Consider the following 23,602-nt stretch of genomic DNA (forward strand, 5'->3'; position numbering starts at 1 on the left):
TCCATCTGTAAATCATTAATAATTGTGTAAATAAAATGTAATTGAAATGATTTTGTCTCATCAATTTGTTTTTTAAATATTGTTAACCTTTATTATATTAATTGTTTGTTTAAATATTAATAAATCAAGCCCACAATATATAATTTATGAGCGGTATGAACAATCATTTTCTACAATGCCCCCGAATACTTGCAGTTCTTTTCAACATTAATCCAATTGTTAATTCCGATGCAATATTTTGTACTTCAAGCAGTAAAAAGCACAAAATATCAATACATCTAAAAAAAACTAAAAGCACGAAAGCTGTATGGACGCAAGGTAGTTTTTTTTTTAATCAGAATTACTACAAATTTTACTCTCTGTTTTATGTTTATTATTTGTTATTTTTATTAAAGCGCATTCTTATTTGTTTCATTAATTGGATAATTACAGCAATTTTCAAATTGAATATCAGGTCTCAAATCTATCAAATGCTTTAGCAGAAATTGAACTATAAGCATTCATGTTTTCAAAAATTTTTTGGTTGATATAAAGGATAAGTTTCCTTTATAAAGTTAAAATTGTACATAAAATAAATTTTGTTTTTAAAATAAATGTTTCAAATTCTCAGGTTTAAAAAATAAATTTAAGAAAGAAGGGGGAAAAAAAAACGATGTAGCACACGAGGCGCTGAAAACAGCTGTGCCAAACGATAACATTCCACTTATTTCGATTCGTCCCAATCTAGTGGAAAGAAAAAACCCCTCCAAATATCCCCTATCACAGAAATTACCCCATCCATGCAAAACTTTTTCCCTATGTCCAGAGAGAACCCATCAGTTGTCAACCCACTTTCCCGGTCTCTATTGTTAGCTATTACCCCTCGGTCCCCTGCCGTTCACGGTGACAGGTTCTAGATAAGGAGCGTAGGCAAGAATCGGTATGAACCCTCGAGTAGATATCGCCGTTAACCAGATTATTTTTGAATTATAATTTTCTGAATTTTTGGTGATCTAAGAAACTGACTTTTGTGTCATTTCGTAAATACGTTCACTAGTATTATTTTTGAATGTTTTGAGAATTCCTGATTTTTTTTTTTTTTTTTTTGGCGATCTTAGCAACTGACTATGTGTCATTTCGTGGATATACAGTAGATTCAATACCGTTTTTTTTAAGTGTATATTTCTTTATGTCATTTTAGTTTCACATTATGAAATGTATTATGTTATATGTGTGTTCTCTGCTTTAATTTTATTAGTTTTCCAATTGATAGAGGAATGATGAAGCTTACTTCATTTTCGTCTTCAATAAAGTTTTGCGTGGATTCACCCACAATCTGAAAACAAAATAATTACATTTGATACAACATTTAAACTTGGCGACATAGAAGAAAACAAAATAACCATCAGTGTTCTAGCTGTAAATAGGAAGGGATTTTTTTTTTTGAATTCCTAAAAATTTAATTTCATGAAAATAAAAACTAACTTCGTCCTCTTGATCAATAAATGGAATGTCTTCATCAATGTCTTCAAAAAGAGCCTGAAAATCAAAACATTCATCAGTATTTTGACTGTAATATTTTATTAAGTTTGTAGTATCAGATGAAAAAAAAAGTGTATTTACATTTGCTTTGCGTTTCATTGGAGACATTTTTACACTCCTACAAAATCTTTCCGATTCTGTCCAACAGCTCTGAAGATGGAATGTGCAGGAAATGATGAGTCAACACTTTCAATGAGCCTATGACGCTTGCGCGTCTTTACTCCGATTTAAGGGTGGGTAAGAGTGAGAGGGAAGGGGATGAAAATGATGAATTAGCCTCCAGGCATTTAGGATACCTGGGAAAAACCAATACTAAAAAAGGGGGGGGGGGAGATAAGCTTAAGAGTCATTTTTTTTAAGCTTGGACACTTTTGATAGTTGATGTCTTCGATTTTCGTAAAAATTTCAGGATGTGTTAGTGGTACTATGATAAGAAAAAGTGAAGTTTATTTTTTTTAAAAACTGATTTGTTTGCCCTTGAGTAGAGGTCAAAGTTTAAGAACGTGAGAAAAAAGAGCTTAATATATGATTGCTTTGCTTCAAAACCAATGGGTGTAGCAAGCCAATTTTTTTTATGTGGATACTACTTGATACTAGGTACATGCTAGCCGAAATATTTTGGTCGCTCATTCATGGCTTTGAGGGCAAAGGTCAATTGAAAATGCTATTTTTTAACCTTTTTTTGCCCTGTTTGGGCCCGGATATCTGCTAAAGCCGTGAGTAACCCTCGAAAATAAGTATATACCTAATTACTCACCACAGTATAGTACTAAGAAAAACATGAAATAGCATGGGTTACTCTTTGCTTTAGCAGTTAAACGGTCTCAAAGTCGATGATTTTTTAAAAATAGCCAAGTTTAGACGTCAATAACTCTGATCGCGACGCATCAACAACTTTGGGACACAGCTGTAGTTATAGTCGAAGTGGTCTATTTTAAGGTCCAGGTTAGAAACCCATGGCAACTAATAAACTTTTTTAGTTACACGGTCTCAAAGTTGAAAATTGGATCTATAATTTCAACTTATTTTTTTTTCAATTACTCTATGACTGATGAGTTAGTAACTTCGAGAAACAGTTGTAATCATACCCTAAGTGATGTAGTTTTAGACTCAGGTGAGAAAACCATGAGATTTAATCATCTTGCTTAATGAAACGGTTTCAAAAATGATAATTTACCCATAAAATGTCAAGTTTCAACTACGCTAATCCACGAGTCAAAATTTTGAGACACAGCTGTAATTACAGCTTCAGTCCCCAGCATTCAGTTTTTGACCCAGATTATATACCCATGGGACTTGTTAATTTTTTTTGCAAATGCAGCCTTTTTTTTCACTCTTCATTTGCGCAAAACGATCAATTTTCCTATTTCCTAATGTCACTCTTGATTTTATAATCAAAATAAGTCAATGCTGTATTTTATAGAAAGGATTTCAATTGCACAATAAAGTAAGTACAGTAGAAATTTGCATACATGAATAATAAACAATTGAAAGTAAATAAATATTTTTTTTACTAAACTTAAAAGGCAAAATATAACTCAAAATACAGCACAGATTTGCTCTTGCAGACCCGAGGTTTGGAGTTGCATGGAGAAAAATTTACATTTGAAACTTATGAAGGTGGCTTTCCTATAGCTCCAATGCCCTTATCTCTTGGATAATTGATCTTACTTCATTTCTATCTTCTTCCTAGGGAAAGTACACTTAAGTTTAACAAGATAGAGACACTCAAATTTAAAGGTTACCATTATAAAAAAAAAGCTATTATCAGCTAATAAGTTTTCCTTATATTTATCTAATCAATTATTTAAAAAAAAATATTTCGATTCTATTAAGCAAAAGGAAATCTTAGATTTTTAAATTTTCAATGCGAATGCATTATGTATAGTAACTTACTTGCTCATTGTCTTCAAGAGTCTGATCATGTTCCACAAGTTTTCCTTTTTTCATCTTAGACGCCATGCGATAGAACATACTCCTAATTTGTTGAGTCATCAGATACTCATCAGGCGAAAATAGTTTTTCTCCCTTTTGATTTCTTTTTTCTCTCATTTCTTTTGCCGCTTTTTCGGGAGTAATTTTTATGGAAGTCTTCTCTCCTTCCAAAAACAGCTGACGCATAAAATTCTTCTGCTTATCGCTAAATTTTGAAAATTTTCTAACTGGCAATGCCCATCCAGTTTCATCAAAGAATATTTTTTCATACAGCTTCTCAGTCATTGTTTTGCGAGTAGATAATGGTGGGATTTGAGTTTCGGCTATTGTACGGGTTACAGAGCAAGAAGCTTTCATTTTTTCTGCATACAATTTTCTCACATTGTCTAAGGAGGTTTTAGTTTGAATGTATTTGTGTTTTCCTGAAGCTATATGTTCTTCCAATTCAATACTATCAAAAAATGCATCACTGCATTCAATTTCTGGACAAAAACCCGTCCAGGACCCCTCCCTGGTACAAAATGCCATTTTTTACATCTTCAGCAGTTACTATGTCGTGACCACTGTTTACGTATGCTTACCGTTTTGCCACCGCACTCTCCCAAACAGCCTGATCTTTTCCTTTTTGAGGTTCATTATAATCATGGCGGACGTAGTTCTTACAAATGTTATACTCTGTTTCAACGTAACCATTCCCAGTATAACAACCAGCGTTATCTGATTTCGCATACATATTCACCACACTTGGAAAATCTTGACGATACTGCTTCAAAACAATATCGGCAACTGACAGCGTGTCAACAACATCTTGTTCGCAACGGAATAATATAGTGAAGTAAACTGACTTTTGTAAACATGCTTTTGATTTTTTAAAAAACACATCAACATGCACAGAGATCCCTTTCTTGCCAAAATAATCTGCTTGACCTTCACGGTATTTTATGGGAAGAACTTTCTGTGCCCAGTATCGGATCCATAGACTAGTAGTGTCATTTAACTTTTCAAAGGCATCTATTTTGGCATTGTTTTGTTGTACAGAACGAATATCAGCCACTACTATCCGGTTTTATAGGTTTTACATATAATTTAATGCTGCCATCTATAAAATAAAGTACGAAACTTTTCAAAAATTCAGAAATACATTTTGAAAAGGGAGAAAACTCAACACGTGCTATTAAATATATTGAACAAGTAAAAGTTCGAATTAAAAACATATTTTTTTTTGAAATTTTAAAAGTGTCATGGGTGTGAAGCAGATTCTAAAACTACATCACTTGGAGCACAATTACAGCTGTGTCTGAAAGTCTTGTTTTCGTGGATTAGCTTAGTTGAAACTAACACTTTATGTTAAAATTATCATTTTTGTGAGACCGTTTAACTAAACAAGATGATAAGATCCCAAAGTTTTCTGGCCTGAGTCTAAAACTATATCACTTTGAATGTAATTACAGATGTTTTTCTAAGTAACTAACTCACCAATCATAGAGTAATTGAAAAAAAAAATGAAATTATAGCTCAAATTTTCAACTTTGAGGCCGTATAACTAAAAAAGTTTATTAGTTGCCATGGGTTTCTAACCTGGACCTTAAAATAGACCACTTGGACTATAACTACAGCTGTGTCCCAAAGTTGTTGATGCGTCGCGATCAGAGTTATTGACGTCTAAACTTGGCTATTTTTAAAAAATCATCGACTTTGAGACCGTTTAACTACTAAAGCAAAGAGTAACCCATGATATTTCATGTTTTTCTTAGTACTATACTGTGGTGAGTAGTTAGGTATATACTTATTTCCGAGGGTTACTCACGGCTTTAGCAGATATCCGGGCCCAAACAAGGCAAAAAAAAGTAAAAAAAATAGCATTTTCGATTGACCTTTGCCCTCAAAGCCATGAATGAGCGACCAAAATATTTCGGCTAGCATGTACCTAGTATCAAGTAGTATCCACAAAAAAAAAATTGGCTTGGTACACTCATTGGTTTTGAAGCAAAGGAATCATATATTAAGCTCTTTTTTCTCACGTCCTTAAACTTTGACCTCCACTGAATTGCCAACAAGTCAAATTTGAGAAGAAAGAAGCTACACTTTGTCTTATCACAATACTAGCAACATATTCTGAAAGTTTCAGGAAAATCGAAGGTGTCAACTATCAGGCTCCCATTCACTTTGTCCAGCTTTAAAAAAAATGACTCTTAAGGCCTCGCTAGGGCTGCGAGACCGCTTAATAGGGCGTTGATTTGTTTCTGCTGGGCCTGGAGTTGGTTGAGAATCTGGGTCATGAGTGACATGAGTTGCCCCATGTCTTGTCCAGGAGTAGGAAGCTGTTGCAGAGCAACTGGTCGTGGTAGAAAGTCCGTAACAGTAGAACTGCGGGTCCTGCGGGTCCAAGCGTTATTCGTCTGTGCTGGAAAAGTCCTTGGAGTCCTGGGCTGTCGAGGTTTCGGCTTCTCGGGACACGTAGGTGCGTTTGCGGGATGGGCGCCCCCGCATAGGGCGCAGCAGGCAGGGGAGGTGGAGTCCTTTCGGCATTCGAATGAGCGGTGCTCCTGTGCACATTTAAGGCATCGGGGAGTCCTGAAGCACTTCGATGCGGTGTGTCCGTAGCGTTGACATTTATAGCACTGGATGGGCGAGGACTTGGGCCGGAGACGCTCGACGGAGATGCGGAGGTAGCCAATGTGACTAACCCCGAAGATGTCATCGGAGTTTTCCCCCTTGTTGATGATGGCAATATAGAGGGGGAGAAGCCTTTTCTCGGGTCCGGCTTGCATTTGAAGAACCTTCGAGACATCGAAGCCTAGGCCTTTCAGATCACTCTTGAGCTCTTCGGTAGGATGGGTTAGGGGGAGTCCTCGGATTACGACCTTGAGGGGCTCTTGGATGGGAGGGTGCGGCTGTGGAATTGAAACTGCTTGTCATGGAGGTATCCTTCAATAAGCTCGATGTCGTCAATGAGCGACGGGAAGACTAGAAGATCGTCTCCGGAGATCTTTCCCGGTAGATTTCCAGCACACATCTTGGCGAGGGTGTCCAGGAGTTTGACAGGTTCTGTAGCATTGGCGACCGTATTTGGGAGGGGGGGGGGGGCTTGGCTTAGGAGTAGTGGGCTTGGTTGGTGCTTCAATCATACTAGGATTTTTCGTCATTTCTGGATGGGGAGGCTCATCTACCTTGCTGATGAGAGGCTCGAATTTGTTGCTGAGGTGGATTGTAGGATAGTCTTTCATGTCTGGCGTTGTCCTGCGAGGAGATGATTTCTTGATTTTCTTGAAGGGGGACTGCAGTGGTGAGTCAGGATCATTGTCGATATCACTGTCCGTGTCAATGTCCAATGGTTCATCAGGGTGAAATAGTTGTTGGATCTTTACTTTGGCTGCCTTCAAGAGTTGTGTTGCTTGATTGTGGATGTTTCCTTCGTTATTGATGTTCGCTTCCAGAGGTATATCAAAGATGAATTTCTCGAGATAGGCCTTGATTCCTACGAGAGTAGGTTCGTCGACCGCATCATCGAGCCTTTTCTTGATATAATGGTAGCAGGCACGTAGCTAGAACTTTGTTAAGGGGGGGGGGGGGGTCCAAGGTTTCACGAACTTCAAAAGAGGAGGCATGCTAAAGCAAAATTAGTAGCTCATATTTACGTTAAAAAATAAATCCAATTAAAACTAATTATTAAAATATGATAATTAACTAAAATTAATTAAATAATTGAAATTGATACAGCATTTATTAAAAAATTATTTAACAAAAATTTTACATTAAGTGGCAAAAAAATTATTGTCAGTTTATAAAATTAACATTAAACTAAAAGTTTTCCCATACTAAGTTTTCATACATGGATAGAAAAATTCCATCACATAAGCTTCCTCTGTTCTGATGCTTTGAAAATGAGTGATATAATTCCTATTAATAAAAAGTTCACAATAAAAGAAAATCGAAAAACGAAAACTGTTCTATGAATTACTTGGAAAACGCAGGTAATAGTTTAATAAAATATTAAAGCTTTGTAATACATTTCAACAAAATATGTACAAGTCATTTTATTTGAAAAAAAATAAAGAAATCTATATCTATCGAGTCGAATGTATAACTATGAATGCAATATAACGTAATTCCGCCACCCTGTCCGATTTGAACAAGATTTCTGGCAAAATTCAACCACCCTCTCGACGAAAATATTAGCAAGGTTTCATTTAAAAAGCTTGAACTAGTTCTTTATTTATCTACTTTATAACATTCTTTCGATTATACAAAATTGAATGAAGTTTCTAATTTTATCCGTTTTGTAATTATCATTTCTAACCATCATTTAAAAACTTGAACAAACTATTAACTCTTTGTTGGATGGAGACTTCCTTTGTTGCAATCATTAAAAAAAAATGCGTATTGCCGTTTTTTAAAAATCGTTATTATTATTTTTTTGCAAAACGAATAGGTAAAATAAGCTATCTTAGGATCCGTTATGGTATTTTTTTTCTTTCTAATGGGGCTTCGTTAGAGGCTTTAGCCTTTTCGGACCTAGTGCGAACCACCGATATGGCATCTAGTCTTTCAAATGCTACCATTAAGGCGCGGATGTGACTGCACAGGAAATTTCGATGCCGAGTTTCCACCAGATGAAGACACTTGAGCTCTCTTCGGTGCGAAACTGCACTAGGGGTTTAATTTTGTCAAGCCAAACGAATACCTGAGAGATCTTTTACCTGTCGAGTAATGGAATGTATGGTGAATGAAATTAAGCATCTATGTATTTTTATTTTAACAACATTTTGGAAAAAATGCAAATGATTGCTGTTTATAAATGTTTTTTATAAGGTCATGAATGATTTAAACATTATTGGCGATTTTCCTCTGATGTTTTCAATTTGATGTTTCATTTAAAAGATCAAGAGGAGGCATCGCACCCACCTATCTCACCACCAAACACGAGTTCAGTTTATTCTGCCAATACAAAAAAAACTTCTGCACAAATCAGTCTTTTTCAAATTAAAAATATAATTGTAAACAACTACAGGGAAAATGGTAATATACTCTATTACGAATTATCGTGTCAATATTTGATTATAACCTGGTTACTTTACTGTCTTCATTAGCAGTAAGCAAGTGTTCGACTCGAAAATTTCATGATTTGGAGTCAAACGTCAAATTTTGATCATTAAGGTAATCTTCGTCCCGTTTGCGATTGCGATAATACAGTAGCATTAAATTAGATACATTTTCAACAATATGTAATATGCATAAAGCTAGCCAATTTTTGAAATCAAAACTTATAGGTTTCTTATAGCCTCAGTTTGTAAATTTTTTGCTCAACAGTCATCTGATGTTCAAAAGCCTAAAGACAATCTTATGTGAAAAAATCTTGGAATGATTGTGGTTAAAAATCCAGTAATGATTTAAATCTACCTTCCAAAATTCATCTAACAATAATAACACTTCTGATTCCTTCATTTTGAAATTGGTATAACTTCCATTCTAGGAGCGATTTTGTAATCATCATGTATTCTCGAAAGCATATCATATTTTATAACGTAGGTATTGACTTTTTTTTTCTTTCTTTTATGTGATGTTAGTAAAAGATATTCTATTGCAAGAAATAGCAGATAATTTTAACTTGAAGAAGTTAAGAGTTTAAAAAAAAATCTCATATAGACGTGAAAAACACAAGAAAATGTACCTCGCATTGACCTTTTTTTAATTATATGCGCAGTAAATAGCAGAAACTTTCACCTAGTAATTTTATAGTTAAATGCACATGTCCGTTTTTTGTTACGTTTAATGCTACCTTCGCAATTTACTAATGATGGATGCATAGACGCTTATTAAATAATTCCTCAGTAAAAAGGCGGTAAATACTAATCAGAAAATTTATTCCAATGAAACAAATACAAATATGCTTTTCTTGAAAAACGGAACAACACCGAAGAAAGATTTTTTTCTTCAGTTAAAAATGACTAGCTGCTCTTCTCTTGGGACCATAGACTCACATTTCAGTAAGATTTAAAAGTACGAATTTCTAATAATTACTTTTAAATTACATGTGTTAATATGGCCGAACTTGCAATTTCATAAACTGATTACAGTAAAATATTCAAGTAATTTTCAATTTCATTCTTCGCTTCATAAAATTTTGATACAGCGAAAAGTAATTTCGTTGCATCAACTTCAAATTTATTTATTCACTTATGTTCAAAAAAAAAAAAAAAAAACCGAACTTTTCAGGATTACAGTTTAAAAGTTGTAAGCTTCCGGGGAGGTAAGTAATCTATTATTGTTAAAAGTAAACTAAAAGTTTAAATAAGATTATTAATCAAAATATAAAATGAATCCGAAATAAATCATACCAAAAATATAAAGTTCAAAAATAAATTAATAATTAATATTTATTTTTTCTCATCCTCAATCACACGAAATGTGTAGAATTTTTTTTTTTCGTTGCTGTCGGAACTTAGTTTTTAAATGGGAAAACATATTAAGACATAAGTTGCTCGTATTGTTAAGAAAACTTTAAAATGAAACACTACAACTTACCTAGTTTATGTACACTTAATTTTCTTCTGATTACAATTTTGTTCACGATATGTTTCCTATAAGCGCGTGGTAGAAAAAAATTGTGTGTTAAAACAGAAAATAATAGGAATTTCAATTACTAATTCACCAGGGATGCACCTCACTCTGGCTGTCCTTCGTGCAGCATGTGTCTAGGAAATCAAGTCCAAACGGGAAAAGAGTCAAAACGAAAAGAAGAAAGAAAACCACCCCAATGAGACTGGGGAATGTTTGTTTTCAATTACTTCGCCGATGGCAATTTGTGTGGGCTGAGGGAGAGGGGCCGAATTTCAAGGTCACAACCCAGTTGGGTTGAATTGGAAATTCGTCGTTTTCGGACGGATTCTTCGCGACACAGGAAGAGACCGGCGGCAACTGGGAACCCGCAGTTATTTCACGAGGTTCTCGTGTTCTGAATTGACTCGGACGCGGGAAAATTGTCGATAAATGGGAATATTTAAGGGGAAAATACCGGGTTTCATAAAATTTCTCTCTTTGGAAAATTTTTGTTGTCGTGAGATGCAACAACCGAGAAAAAGCAGACAGTGGTCTTTCGGGAAGGGGGGGGTCCGGACCCCATGGACCCCCCCCCCTTGGCTACGTTCTTGATGGTAGTCGTAGCGATATTTGTCGAGCACTGCCTGGAAATGTGGGTTCTTAGCTCGATATCTGTGTCCCGGTCTATCATTCCGAGAGGAAGTCGTAGAGGTAGTTGACGCCGGAGAAATAGAAGCGCTGCCCTGGGGGACGGTTTCGATGACGGGGGAAACCCCGCCGGCCCTGAAAAGGGCCTCTACGCCGTTGTCCCCGGGAGCGTTCATCCTCCTCCGCGGGTGGTGCTTCTGCATTGCGAAGCGGAGCAGGGAGAAAGAACACGTCTGGCAAGTTCGAAATGTGATTCTTGTGCAGGGGGGGGGGGGGGGAGTCAACATTTTCATCGGGCCTATGGTGCTTGCGCATCTTTACCCCGATTCAATGAAAAGGTAGAGTGAGAGGGGAAGGGGATGGTAAGCTGAGTTAGCCTCCAGGCATTTAGGATGCCTGGGAAAAGGGAAAAATTTTAGGCCATGGGCTGACATGGCGACTAGGGGGCTGGGGGGAGCATCTTGATAAAGTCCATGAAGCGGGCAAACAGGGAACTGTCCGGGCTTCTGGTTTCCTTGGCTGGAGGTCTCCTCTGGGGGGGCTTGGGACGTCTCGGACACTCTCGACTGGAAGCAAGATGTTTCCCGCTGCAGTTGACGCAGGTGGGTTCCACGTCTCGGGGCTTCGGGCATTGTCGGCTGTCGTGGTCGCCTGAGCATTTGAAACATCTGGGAAGCAGGTGGCATGTGTGGGCTGAGTGATTGAATCTTTGGCAATTGTAGCATTGCGTCACGTTGAACGCCTTCCGTCTTGGCTCCTCAATTTTGATTCTGAAATAGGATAGGGTTTGAAGGTTGTAGATTTCCTTCGCGTCAGGGGTATTGTCCAGGATGACCAGGAATAGCGGGATCAGGGAGAAGTCCTTGTCCTTTCCTTTGGTGAGCTGGATGATTTTTGCTGGAACGAAGTTCCGTTGTCGAAGTTCAGCATCAAGTTCTTCAATGTTGAAATCAACTGGTAGGCCGCGAACGATGACTTTCGTCGGACGGTCCTCCATTGGGCGGTCGGTGTAATGAGGGATCTCCTTTTCTTTTACTGCTGCTTTCAGGCTTTCGAAGTCGTCTCTTGTGGTGGTCTGGATTCTCAGGGCGTCTCCGGAAGCTTTCACTTGAATTTGTCCTTTAACTGTCGCTGACAGTTCATTCAGTAGTGGAATTGCGTTCTTTGCTCCAACGATGTTAATTTTGGGTATTGGCGGGATCTTGACCTTCGGAGTGGATTTACAGGTGGCTGCGTACGTCGGTGCTGTGTTAGTGGCAGCGTCAGCTTTGGGCATAGTGACTTGTGATTTTTCCAGCTTTCTTATTGTAGTTTGTTGCTTCGTAATGATTTCCTTAAGCATGTTGAGAATCTTGTTGTTAACTGTAAGAAGCGATGAGAAATATTCATGAATATTTTCAGCCGTGTCTTCGTCAGCTTTTGTTATCATGTCTGAGGTGAAGTCCTGGAACATCATGAGTAGATTATCACGTATAGGCCATATCGAGCTGTGATCTGTTGCGTTTTGGATGGCGGAGTCAACATCTCTTTGGTTATATTTGTAGAGGGCAGTCAGAGAAGCGAAGTTGTCGTCATCGTCATCGTCATCCATATCGGAAGAGTCCTGGTTCGCAGGAGAGGCAGTACCTTCGGCCGAGAATCCTGGGGCAGGAACGAGTGAAGATGAATGGGATGTATGAGCGAGGCTGCTACCGGCACTGCCCCCCTGTGCTCGGCTAGTGGAGTCGGGACGGCCAGTGGAGAAATCGGCCGAAATGGAGAAATTTTCCCTATTTTTCCCTGCTAACCAGTTCTCTCTCGACTTGGGGTGTGCTCCTCTTCCATTGGTTGTTTCGCGCTTGCGGCCGAACTGCTTTTAGTCGCTACACTTGCCGACTGCCTCGGAGCAGTAGAGAAATGGCTTTTTCCGTTCCTGTGCAAGTGCTAATGCATTACTATCAACGGCAAGCGCTTGCAGGTGAAAGAATATACATGCGTTCAACAATTAATGCATTTGATTTACGTGATGATATCTTCAAGAGTTATTACAGACTTCCAAAAGATCTTGTAAAAATGCTGTGTCAGGAGCTTGATGAATATTTACGGCCGAACTGCAATCAATGGACTGCGATCACCACAGAAAAAAAGGTAAGATTCATCAAAATATTTAACTTTAAAGAATTAATAACTAAGGGAAATAAAAACACATTTTTATGAACTGATTTGTTACTCAAAAGTGTTCAGAAAACCGATTAGCATTGTTACAATATAAGCATTTTGGGGGTGGTGAGCTATTGGGTAAATTAAGGTTCGTTTAATCAAGCGTTAATTTGCATTTGATTTTAGTAATATGAATAAAACAGCATGATTAAAAAAAAAACTGCATTGTTTTTTATTTATTTAAAATTTAATATATTTGCAATTTGATACTACTGAAAAACTGGTTTGAGTTATTTGGAATATCTTTTAAACTAATGACATATTTCTACAAGAATTTCTAGTCCCTTTCTAACATAACAATGTTAGGATTATAACTTTTTAAAATTGTGAAAATGAATTCCTTTGAAAGAGGTCGAGGGAATTGTTCTTTAAACATGTGATACAAATATTTATGCATTTATTTATTTAATTTGCACCCTAAAAAAATTTGAAATGATGTACGTTTGTAAAACTTCGTACTTGTCACGGCTTATATTCTGTATTACTTAAATTATGTTATACAGAGAATTGCTTACATATTAAAAATACTGATACTAAGATTAAAATTTTCAGGTACTAATTACTCTACGGTTCTTGGCTACAGGTGGTTATCAACAGCCTGTAGCAAATGAATACACTTTCATGTTACACCGAACATCGGTGAGCCGAGTAATTAAAAAAGTGTGCATTGCCATCCAACACAAACTTTTGAGGAAATGGATAAAATTTCCTACCGATGCAAGGTAACTTGTATTTTAATAACCTTTTAATTCATTTTCCTCGTCTTTTCTTTTTTAATGACAGATTACAAAATGTACTAATTACGGCTTTGATTTATTTTTGTACCTTTTTTTCACAAATAGAAGTCTACGAAATCAAAAGTTGGGTTTCTACCTGCTTGCTGAAGTGCCTGGAGTAATAGGTGCCATAGACTGCACACATATAGAGATAGTTAGTCCTCTGGCCGATGACCCAGTCTATCCAGAACATATCTTTGTCAACAGACATGGTAGACATTCTCTTAATGTGCAGATGGTAAGAATGCTTATCTGAACTGTGATCTGATAAAAATTTTGATTTTCATGTTTATCAACTTTTTTACAAAATTAAATTTACAAAGGTGACTTGGCAATAAATTTGGTTATCATTCAATATTTATAATGTCAGAGGGAGAGATGGATTTCTGTAGCGTATTGGGACAAAATTCCTCCTGCATGCAAAACTATGTTCTCAGAAGGTTCGAAAGCTTTATTAGACAGAAATTTCCACTAAGGGGAATTGTATTCTTAGTTTGTTTTTCCCCCCTCTTGTTTCATATTAACTATTTCATTCTAGGTCTGTGATGCAAATCTAAAAATATTGAATGTGAATGCAAAATATGCTGGTGCTACACATGATTCTTTCATTTGGAGACGCTGCACATTAAGAGATAAACTACAAGATGCATTGGCAAATGATGGAAACAGTTGGCTGTTGGGTAATTGATTTTAGAATTAATTTCTATCTAGACTTCAATAATTTTCTTTTTAATTGTAAACTGTGTACTAAGTTAGTTTTGCGGAGCAACCAAAATGTGTGGTACAGCATGAAACATAAACTCTTTAAATTTAATTGGAAATTAAAAGTTTTGAAACTGAAGTAAAATTTAAAGGTAAGAACAATGAAGGCAAACTCATTTATTGATGCATGAATGCGCATTTGAAACATCAATCTGTATAGATTAAGTATTTGTTGTGCTTACAAATGTATATTCAGTGCTGTCGTTAGTTTTTTACTGTAAAAATAATAACATTAAATGGGTATCGTACATTGGTTTCAAATTCAAACCACTTTTCTTTGGTGAAATCCCCTATTATTTTTTTTCCTACTACAGCACTACATATTCATATGATAAAACATGTAGATAACAACAATTAAAATGCTATTCTTATGTTAAAGGAGATTCTGGCTACCCTTTGGAACCGTGGCTCATGACGCCAGTAGCTGAGCCAGTTACAAATCCGGAAGATGTGGTGTATAACAAAAAGCATGCCCAAACTAGAAATCCAATTGAGAGATGCTTTGGTGTCTTAAAAGCAAGATTCAGGTAACATTTTGCTTCTTGCCAAATTCTTCTCAAATTTGCTATGCGTACTTCTTATAATTCAGCGGTTCCCAACTGGTGGTTAGCGTAAATTATTTTGTAACAGCGGAATTTCAACATTCTTGTTCGTGAAAAAGTCTTTAAGTTCAAGAGATGTTTTTTTTTCTTTTTTTTTTGTTTCTTCATTTATCTCAAGAACATTCGATGCTCTTTGCATGAAAATGTTGGCCTACTTGCTGACACATTTTACATGTAAAGAATTAATACTCATTTTAACCAGCGAGTTTTACAGCTTTCATCGGCAATTGAAGCCATGCCGAAAAAGTTCCGATTTTTAAATACAATGTATCCTGATGGAAGAATATGAATGCTTTGGAGCGGGTGGTGGTGTGAGATATGCACTGATGTGCTAAGCAAAAAAAAAATCCTGTCTGCAGCTGAGTTTGAAATAAAAATTTGTCATTTAAAGTTTCGCGCCTCCATGTTTTTGATTCAGATGCAACTTTTAAAGAATCTTTATAAATATTATTTCAAATCAACAAATGACCATAAAACAGTGCATTTACGTGAAATATGTGACAAAGTAACATTTATTGACCGTAACTCATTTTTGATAAGAAGTGCAGATACACATTTTATGCTTAACACGGGCCCTCACAAATTACGTGTCGAGCCAAATCAAGATAACAGTTGGGAAACTTTCACTTTGTCAATTGCGAGATAATTGTTCCCATCACCATTTTTAATGCATTCTACGAATCTATGATACAAATCTACTTATCTTTGTTTCTTAAATATGCATTTTTTTTCTAATCCTATCACATATTTTAAAGAGATGTCTAATGAGTTGGCAGCTATGAAAGGTAAATTGCAATGCAAATATGCTGAGTAGTTTTTATTTTAAGCCCCAATCCACAAAAGATGTTACAGAAAAAGAAACAAAAATAGTTCTAATTAAGCTAACATATATTTAAAGTCTAACAAATTTCATTGCATGTAATGTTACTTTAAAAAGAAATATTGGTCTTTGGGCCAATGCATTTGTCTGGAACCAAATGTATGTTTGCTATAACAATACCATTCTATTTAGGTGCATCCTAAAAGATAGGGTTTTGCATTATCACCCAGTTGCAGCTGCCAGGATTGTCAATGCTTGTGCTGTACTGCATAACATCTGTATTGAACACGGAATTGAGCCGCCCGATGATATACCCAATGAACCAAAACGCAAGGAGAAGGATCAATCGGAAGAAGAAGATATGTTAACTGCTGTTGAAGTGCGACAAAGACTGATTAGACTAGTTAATTAAAATTAATGATTTTAAAATGATTTTTCCCCCTTCATTTCTGTATGTTAATATATATTGTGATTTGTTTCTGTAAAATAAAATCATATAAAAATTCAAACAGTCTGCTTTATGAAAATATGTCTTTTCTACAAAATGGCTATCAGAACCAATTGTTTTTTCAAACTTTATGTGTACTACAATTTGAGTAGAATTAAAAATATTAAACTAAAAGGGTGACAGGATTCAGCGTTTTTAAAAAAGAAACGAGTCGTGGCATAAGAAAGGGGATGGTGTGCTGTCCTGATAATATTATTTATTAATATTGAGCATTTAATTTTTTTTAATTAATAAGTTCCTATAAAATTCATTCCGATAATGAAGATGATTTTTTTTCTTCTTTTTAAGAAAAATTGTTTTCTTCATTATCTAATAAGTTTTGTGTATATGTATGTAGATGTAAATTTTAAATACAAAATATGACTTCTATTTACATTTTCAAGTAGCCGAGTTGTGCGTTTGAATTATATTTTACGGGCAAAAGAAGGTTCTAAATTTGAAGGTTGAATTCTTTCAACTTTGTAATCCTTCCTAACATCAAATATTTGTATAAAATAAGACTGACAAATTGGCTCAAAATAGCAGAAACACAAAGCAAGAAAGAACACATATTTCTTAATAATTCAAGTGAGCTAATTTATTAATCTGAACTCATTTTGGAATTTCTTTGTTTAATTTTCAAATAGTATGTGTGTATGCCTTTTATTTATTCATTTGAAGTAAGTGAAGTAGCGACAACATTTCAAGAGTAGTTTGTAGATACATTTTAAAAAGGTAGTTGTAGTTTATTGCCAGAAAAATGTAGATTTTGCAACCATTGCTTTGAACTTGAGATGGAAAGAAGTTTCAGCCTGGCCGAATCATGAGCTGTGATTCGGGCCATAACAATTTATGTTGCAAATTTTCTTTTACAATTTTTATTATTTAAGGTATTGTCTTTTAAATTCAAAATTTTTCCTTGTGATAAACAACCGAAATGCATATTTAATGTACAAATTTATATCATTGGTGGATTGATGGGAGGGTCAAAGGGTCAGCTGACCCCCCCTCAGAAGAGAAACCTTCAATAAAAAATTAAATGCTCTTCGAACTGCAAATTTCATTTGTGAAACAACAAAAACTTTTAATTGCTGGAAACTGGTAGCGAAGAGTGTACTGAAGTCTTCCCGTGGGAAGACAAAGCAGTCTCTGCAAATCTTTCCTTTTTTTTTTTTTTTTTTTGCATTTTTATCATCTCTAGTTCCTCAACAAAATTGCACAAGCTTGATTATTTGGGTTCTGCTCAAAATAAAGCACAAAAAAATATTCTAACATTTCCCCATTGTCAGTATGGAATCAAAAACTTGTTGTATAAAATTTGTAAGGCAACAATGTTCAACAATCTTCTTGGTGTTATTGAAGTGAAAATTTTACTGACACATTAAATATTAAAAAAGTGTTATTTCATTTTTTGAAAACAATGGCAAATTTGTTTTACGGTTGATTTTTATTAGGTGTACAATATTTGAGTTTTTTAAGTAGATGCACTAATTTATTAACACATTTTAACTTAGCTTTTATTCATTGACCCTTAGCACTCTGTTGGCAAGGTTAAAACTAGTTTTCTGCATTTTGCTTCACAAAACTAAGTTGGTGCAGAGTATAGTCGTGTCACTGACAAAATTTCACTTAAGAATGAATTAAATTAAATTTTTAATTAAAGACCCTTTATAAAGATATCAAGTAAAATATTTTACTACAGTGAAATTTTTTCAAAAAAATAACAATAAAAAAATATTAAGATGGGAATTTTTGAATAACTTATTTTAAAATTGTTATAGCATTGTCTAAGATTTGAAATTTGCCAGTCATGAATGTTCATTGCTAAACATGATTTTAAAACCTTTTCCTTAGTTTTTTTGCTCCGTAAATACATACATTTTGCAGGTTTGGCATTTATTTAAATTTGAAATTGCCAGCTTCTTTTTTCATTAACAATTGTCTCTTTTCTTTTTGTGAATGTTCCAATACATTTTGTATTTACAAATTAATAATTATATTTATTTATTTAGTAAACAAAAAATAAACTGCAAATAATTGTGAACTAAAAAAACTTACTTCAGTTGCTTACAAGATAGATATCGTTAATACTTTTCAGAAGACACTACAAGTAAAAAGACATTTTCATTCAAAAGGGGGTGCTTTATTGCGTTTTATTATACAGTCGCTCGAGAGATGCATACATTAAGTTTCCCATGTTGGAAATTGTGCGAGTTAAGTTTTCGACAGCGGCAGTCAGTCTGTCGATTTTTTCCCCCATTTTATCCATACTGGTATCTTGTCGTTCTTGTAAATCTACTATTTCCTGTAGGGGCACCTCATTTCTCTTTTTTTTGCTGCTGCTGCCGCTGTCGTTTTCCATAAGGGGCCTCTTGCTACAGCTAATTTCCCCAAGGGGCCTCCTTGGGGTTTCTGCGGATATCTGAAAAAAAAAAAAAATGCATTTTTGTAGGAATGAAGAATGGAATTCATATATAAAGGAACTTCCAAATTAAATGCGCATAATTTGCATCTAGTAACTCCAAACTTGGTGCTAATTTTTAGCAGTATTCTATAAAGCTGCATATTTTTTCTGACACCTCATTCAGTTATTTATTTTTTTAGTCACACGTTGGAATTTGCATTTATATTGTGCTTTTGTAATTAATCAGTAAAGTAAACTCCCAATTTTCCACGGAATAGGGTGGCATTGTAACCACGAAAGATGTAAAATGCCCAGATTGAATGTAAGAAAGTAAAAGCTAAAAACGAATAACACAATCAGAAGTTCAAAAGCAAATATAGTCATTGGCTAATTTAGTTTATGCTTCTGCGCAGTTCTGCACAAATTGATTGTTAATTTCTTTCGTGATTTATTATCGCGTTTATTTGATGTATGATAACCCTGGTAACTGAGTACTCGGTAGCTACTCTGCAAATTTACCGAGCACTTGGTACTCAGTCAATACCAAGTAGTTGCAAAAATTAAATATCGTTCAAGACACATTTTACAATTGATAAAAAGTGCAAGCATATGATAACTGCAATAATTTGAAATTGCTATATTCATAAAATAAGACTGTCTTCTATGTATTGACCACTAGCGCAGCCAGAAATACCTTCTAGAGGTGGTTTTTTGATCAAAAACTCCTTCTGGAGGGGATTTTTTGATCAAAACCACCTTCTGGAGGGGAAGGGGTGATCAAAAATACCTTTTGAAGGTGATTTTTTGATCAAAATAGCCCTCTCATATGCATAAACTAATGTATTAGAATTTGCATTTATGTTCAAACCAATGTCTCTGGGGGGTGTTTTCACCCCCAAACCCTCCCCCCCCCTCGCTGCGCCACTGTTATTGACTGTATTGTATGTACTTTTTCTGTATCACATATTAGTGTAGGACAACTTACTTTTGGTCAGGAACATTCTAAGGGATCCTTAAGATGAATATTCATTGACTCATAACAAAAAACCCTTTCAATCATATCGTAACCTAATCACTTGAAAACTTGATTGCAAATTTTTAAAACCTTAGTTTTTGCAGATTCAAATTTTACCATAATTATAACAATGAAAAGAAATAAAATTGAATCATTTTTTAGGAGTAAGAAAAAGATTGTGACTTTGGGTAAAAAAATACTTGGGGGGGGGGGCGGGAATGCTATAAAAATATTTTAATAATAGAAATTATTGCACAAAATTTGACTAGAACTGTATTAGATTGATACAATTTGTTTTAATTACAACTTGATAAATCATACCTTTTATTTCATTGTTTATTGTTAATGTTTAAAATAACTTTTGCTTTGTTTTTGAAAAACTAAATTTTTTAAATAGTGTAGTTAAATTTCATCTGGAATTTTGTTTTAAAATCTATTATATGGTAATGGAGGTCTATACTAGTACTCCAATAAGTTTAAAATTCATCATGTGTGTGTCGTTGGTTCTTAAAACATGATTGGTACTTGGCCGAAATGCTATTCGGTACGTCTCTACATGATATAAAGAATCTTGAATTAATTTCGCATACAAAATACAAATCAGAGTTGCAGAAGATATCATCATAAACTTTTAATTCAAGTGATTTTCTGCAATCTCAGTCCCTTTAGTACTTCATACTTCATACAATTTTTTTTTATCACAAGTGAAATTGAAAAAAAAAAAAAAAAGGTTGCTGATGATATGAAATTTTGTTAAAACTGCAAAAGGGTCAAGAGGGAGGGTTGCATTGAGAAATGCAAGAAAGAGCAGGGCACAGCTCCTCTTAGAAATGCCTGGGAGAAACACTAATTTTCAAAATGATGAATCATACGGCTGATTTATGTTTGAAAAAGATTTTTTTAAAAAAAGGAAACTCACTTCTTCATCACTGGCAGTGGAGGGAATTTCTTCCATTCCTGTTATGGCTGTTCTGCCTAAGAGGGCCGCACATCTTGCCTCCAGCTCACTCAGCTGCTTGCCAGAAGGTGAACCCCCGCCAGTTTTATTATTTTCTTTGATGATCTCGGCGGCCTTCTTTTTCACGCTTGACTTCCAATCAATCCATGCCTAAAATGAATAAACTTGAATTTACTACAAGTGAAATGTTTCTTTGCATGGGCATCTGGTTGAAATTTCACCGCATTATGCTGAAGAAGGTAGTTGTTTGAAACGTTAGCGTCTCTTTCTTAACCCTTGCACCAAAACACCCAACAAACCAATGAATCAAATCTTTTTTCTGAATTTTCAGTGAAATTTTATTTAGGTTTTTGAAATTGAAAATTGATGTATAACGTTGAAGGGGGGCTGGTAAAAGCTGTTTCAAAAAAGTCGCCTTGAAAAATTTGTTGGTCGACATTTGCACAGCAGAAGTTAAGTCTGATCAACTTTCAATAGCTACTTAGAACAATAGAAGCTATTTATGTGAAATAAATTTAAATAAATGTGAAAATAATTTTTTTTTACAGATTAGAGATTCACTAAATACCAAATATTCAGGTAAAATTCAAACTGAATATTTGGCCTAATACTTGTTTAAATAAGATAAATACCTTTGCGCAGAATAGTAAAGAAAGTATAAACAACGTCAACAATATCAACACTGTTTATGCTTACTTTACTTGTTTGAATGTTTTCGAAACTAATGTTTAAATTTTTTCCAAATTTAAAATAGAAAATATTTATCTATTTTAAGAAAAAAGAATATATTTTTTATTAAATGTTATCTAGATTGTGTATAGTTACAATATTAAAACCAAATTCATCCGAAATCAAAAGTAAATTCACATAGTAAATACAGTAGAATCTCGATTATCCAAGCTACACTACTGCCTTGGATGTTGGAAATCTCGGTTAATAGAAACTTGGTATAAAAACCTCGGTTAATCGAGGTTCTACTGTATAAGAATTTGGTTTATGTTTGTTGTAAGTTTGGAATATGGTTGCATAAACAGAACAATAATTTCTTTCCTGATAGATGATTTGATAACTGATAATCATGGTCAAAACATGCTATATCATAGATCAAGAACCTTGCAGAATGCAAATTATTCAAGTGGTTCTCTGCTATGTTAATCTCTTTGGAAACTGATAAATACAGTAAAATGTCTACAATGATACTGTTGGGACCTAAATAAAATATCGTAATAGACAGGTTATCAATCGACAGGTTATCGTTATAGACAGTTAGATTATTCATGCTGACATTTTGCTTGGGCCAAAAAAAAATATTGTTATAGACAGATTTTTGTTAGATATTATCGTTTTTCACAGGTTTCACTGTACGTGTATCATCATTTTAAAAATCTAAGAATAAAATTTAAGGATTATTAAGCTTTTAACATAATGATTGACTATGTAGAACAATAGAAGCTTATTATGTGATTAAAAATAATGTGATTAATTTCTATTACAGAGTAGAGATTCAGTGAACATCGAATATTCCAGTAAAATTCAAACTGAATATTTGGCCAAATACTTGTTTAATTTTTTTTCAAACTAATATTTGAATTTTCTCCAAATTTAAAACATAAATTATTTGGCTACTTAAAAAAAAATACATACATTTTTTTATTAAACTTCATAATTTTAGCGGTGTATTTCAAGTAGATTACATATACAGTGAAACCTCTCTTATGCAGACAATTTTTAATTCTAATGCAAATAACATTATTAACCCCCTGTCCTGCGGACACCTCTCTATTGCGGACAAAAAATATTGTCCCGTTAGTGTCCGCATTAGAGGAATTTTGCTGTAATTGTTATACACAAACCAAATTCATCCAAAATAAAAAGTAAATGCACATAGTAAATATAATTCAGTTTACGTTTGTCCTAAGTTTGGAATATGGCTGCATAAGTAGAACAATAATTTCTTTCGGGAGAGATGATTTGATATCTGATAATCATGGTCAAAACATGCTATATCATAGATGAAGGACCTTGCAAAATGCAAATTATTCAATAGGTTTTCTGCTGTGTTAATCTCTTTGGTAACTGATAAATATGTGTATCATCATTTTGAAAAATGAAATTCAAGGATTATTAAACTTTGAAGTCAATGGTGAATTTAAATTAGGTTGTTTCTTAACAAGTTTTAAACTTTTGGAGTTTTTTTTTTTTTTTACATGAGAATTACTTTTAATGTGATAAAATTAATAAGCAACTGTTTAAATTAATTTTTTACTGTGGTACTGTATTGTAATTTTCATTCGGCCTTGTCTGCCGAATATTCAGTGAATCTCTATTACATATATTTTCAATTAATTTAACGAAAAGAAAACAATTAAGGTACTTACCCTCCTTGCGCATTCAAAGTGGCGGTTAATGCAGTCCACATCTTTTTTTGTCCTGATTGGTGAAGTCATTTGTTAATTGGTTAGTAAATAACTTATTATTGTCTTCCATCCAATCCAGCATTATGCAGAGTTGCTCTTTTGAAACGCGCTTCGTTTCTGCCATTTCCCCTTCACAAAAAACAGTTGCAACTTCCAATTCCAATGCAATGAAAAATGCGACGCTAAAGGATTCGGATATTTTCGCGCTCCAAAAAGAATGACATCACTTTCAGCGACCACGATTGGTCAACACCCTTCCCCTCCTAAAGAAAAATATGGGCTAGGTCCAATTTCCTAGATCTCCACTCCACTGCCAGCCGGGCACACCTCAGGTGGAAAAGTAAACCACTCCTTCAAAACTGGTTGTTAGAAAATGGGGAATAATCGTTTCTCTACTCCACTAGCCGAGCACAGGGGGGCTTGAGGGGGGAAACCCCGCCGGCTCTGAGAAGAGCCGCTTGGCCAGCTGCCGTAGCATCGAGATCACGGCGGGAGAGAAAATTCCCTGTCCGCGGCGG

The 23,602-nt window shown here is 34.8% G+C and overlaps 2 protein-coding genes across 2 annotated transcripts; one reads left to right on the plus strand and one right to left on the minus strand.

Annotated features, from left to right (window-relative positions):
- Positions 1–12,696: 12,696 nt before the first annotated feature.
- On the plus strand, positions 12,697–16,215 carry LOC129218782 (putative nuclease HARBI1). The gene is made up of 4 exons (XM_054853106.1): positions 12,697–12,771; positions 14,158–14,299; positions 14,761–14,908; positions 15,996–16,215. Exons 1-4 carry the CDS (start codon positions 12,697–12,699, stop codon positions 16,213–16,215), a joined length of 585 nt encoding a protein of 194 aa, XP_054709081.1.
- Positions 16,216–18,433: 2,218 nt separating this feature from the next.
- LOC129218783 (uncharacterized) lies at positions 18,434–23,314 on the minus strand. The gene is made up of 3 exons (XM_054853107.1): positions 23,046–23,314; positions 20,629–20,817; positions 18,434–18,712 (listed from the first exon to the last, which is right to left on the minus strand). The coding sequence occupies exons 1-3, from the start codon at positions 23,112–23,114 to the stop codon at positions 18,434–18,436; spliced, it is 537 nt and encodes a 178-aa protein (XP_054709082.1). The 5' UTR covers positions 23,115–23,314.
- Between the last annotated feature and the right edge of the window lie 288 nt (positions 23,315–23,602).

The sequence above is a fragment of the Uloborus diversus genome, chromosome 3 (assembly GCF_026930045.1).
Source record: "Uloborus diversus isolate 005 chromosome 3, Udiv.v.3.1, whole genome shotgun sequence".
Lineage (NCBI taxonomy): Eukaryota > Metazoa > Arthropoda > Arachnida > Araneae > Uloboridae > Uloborus > Uloborus diversus.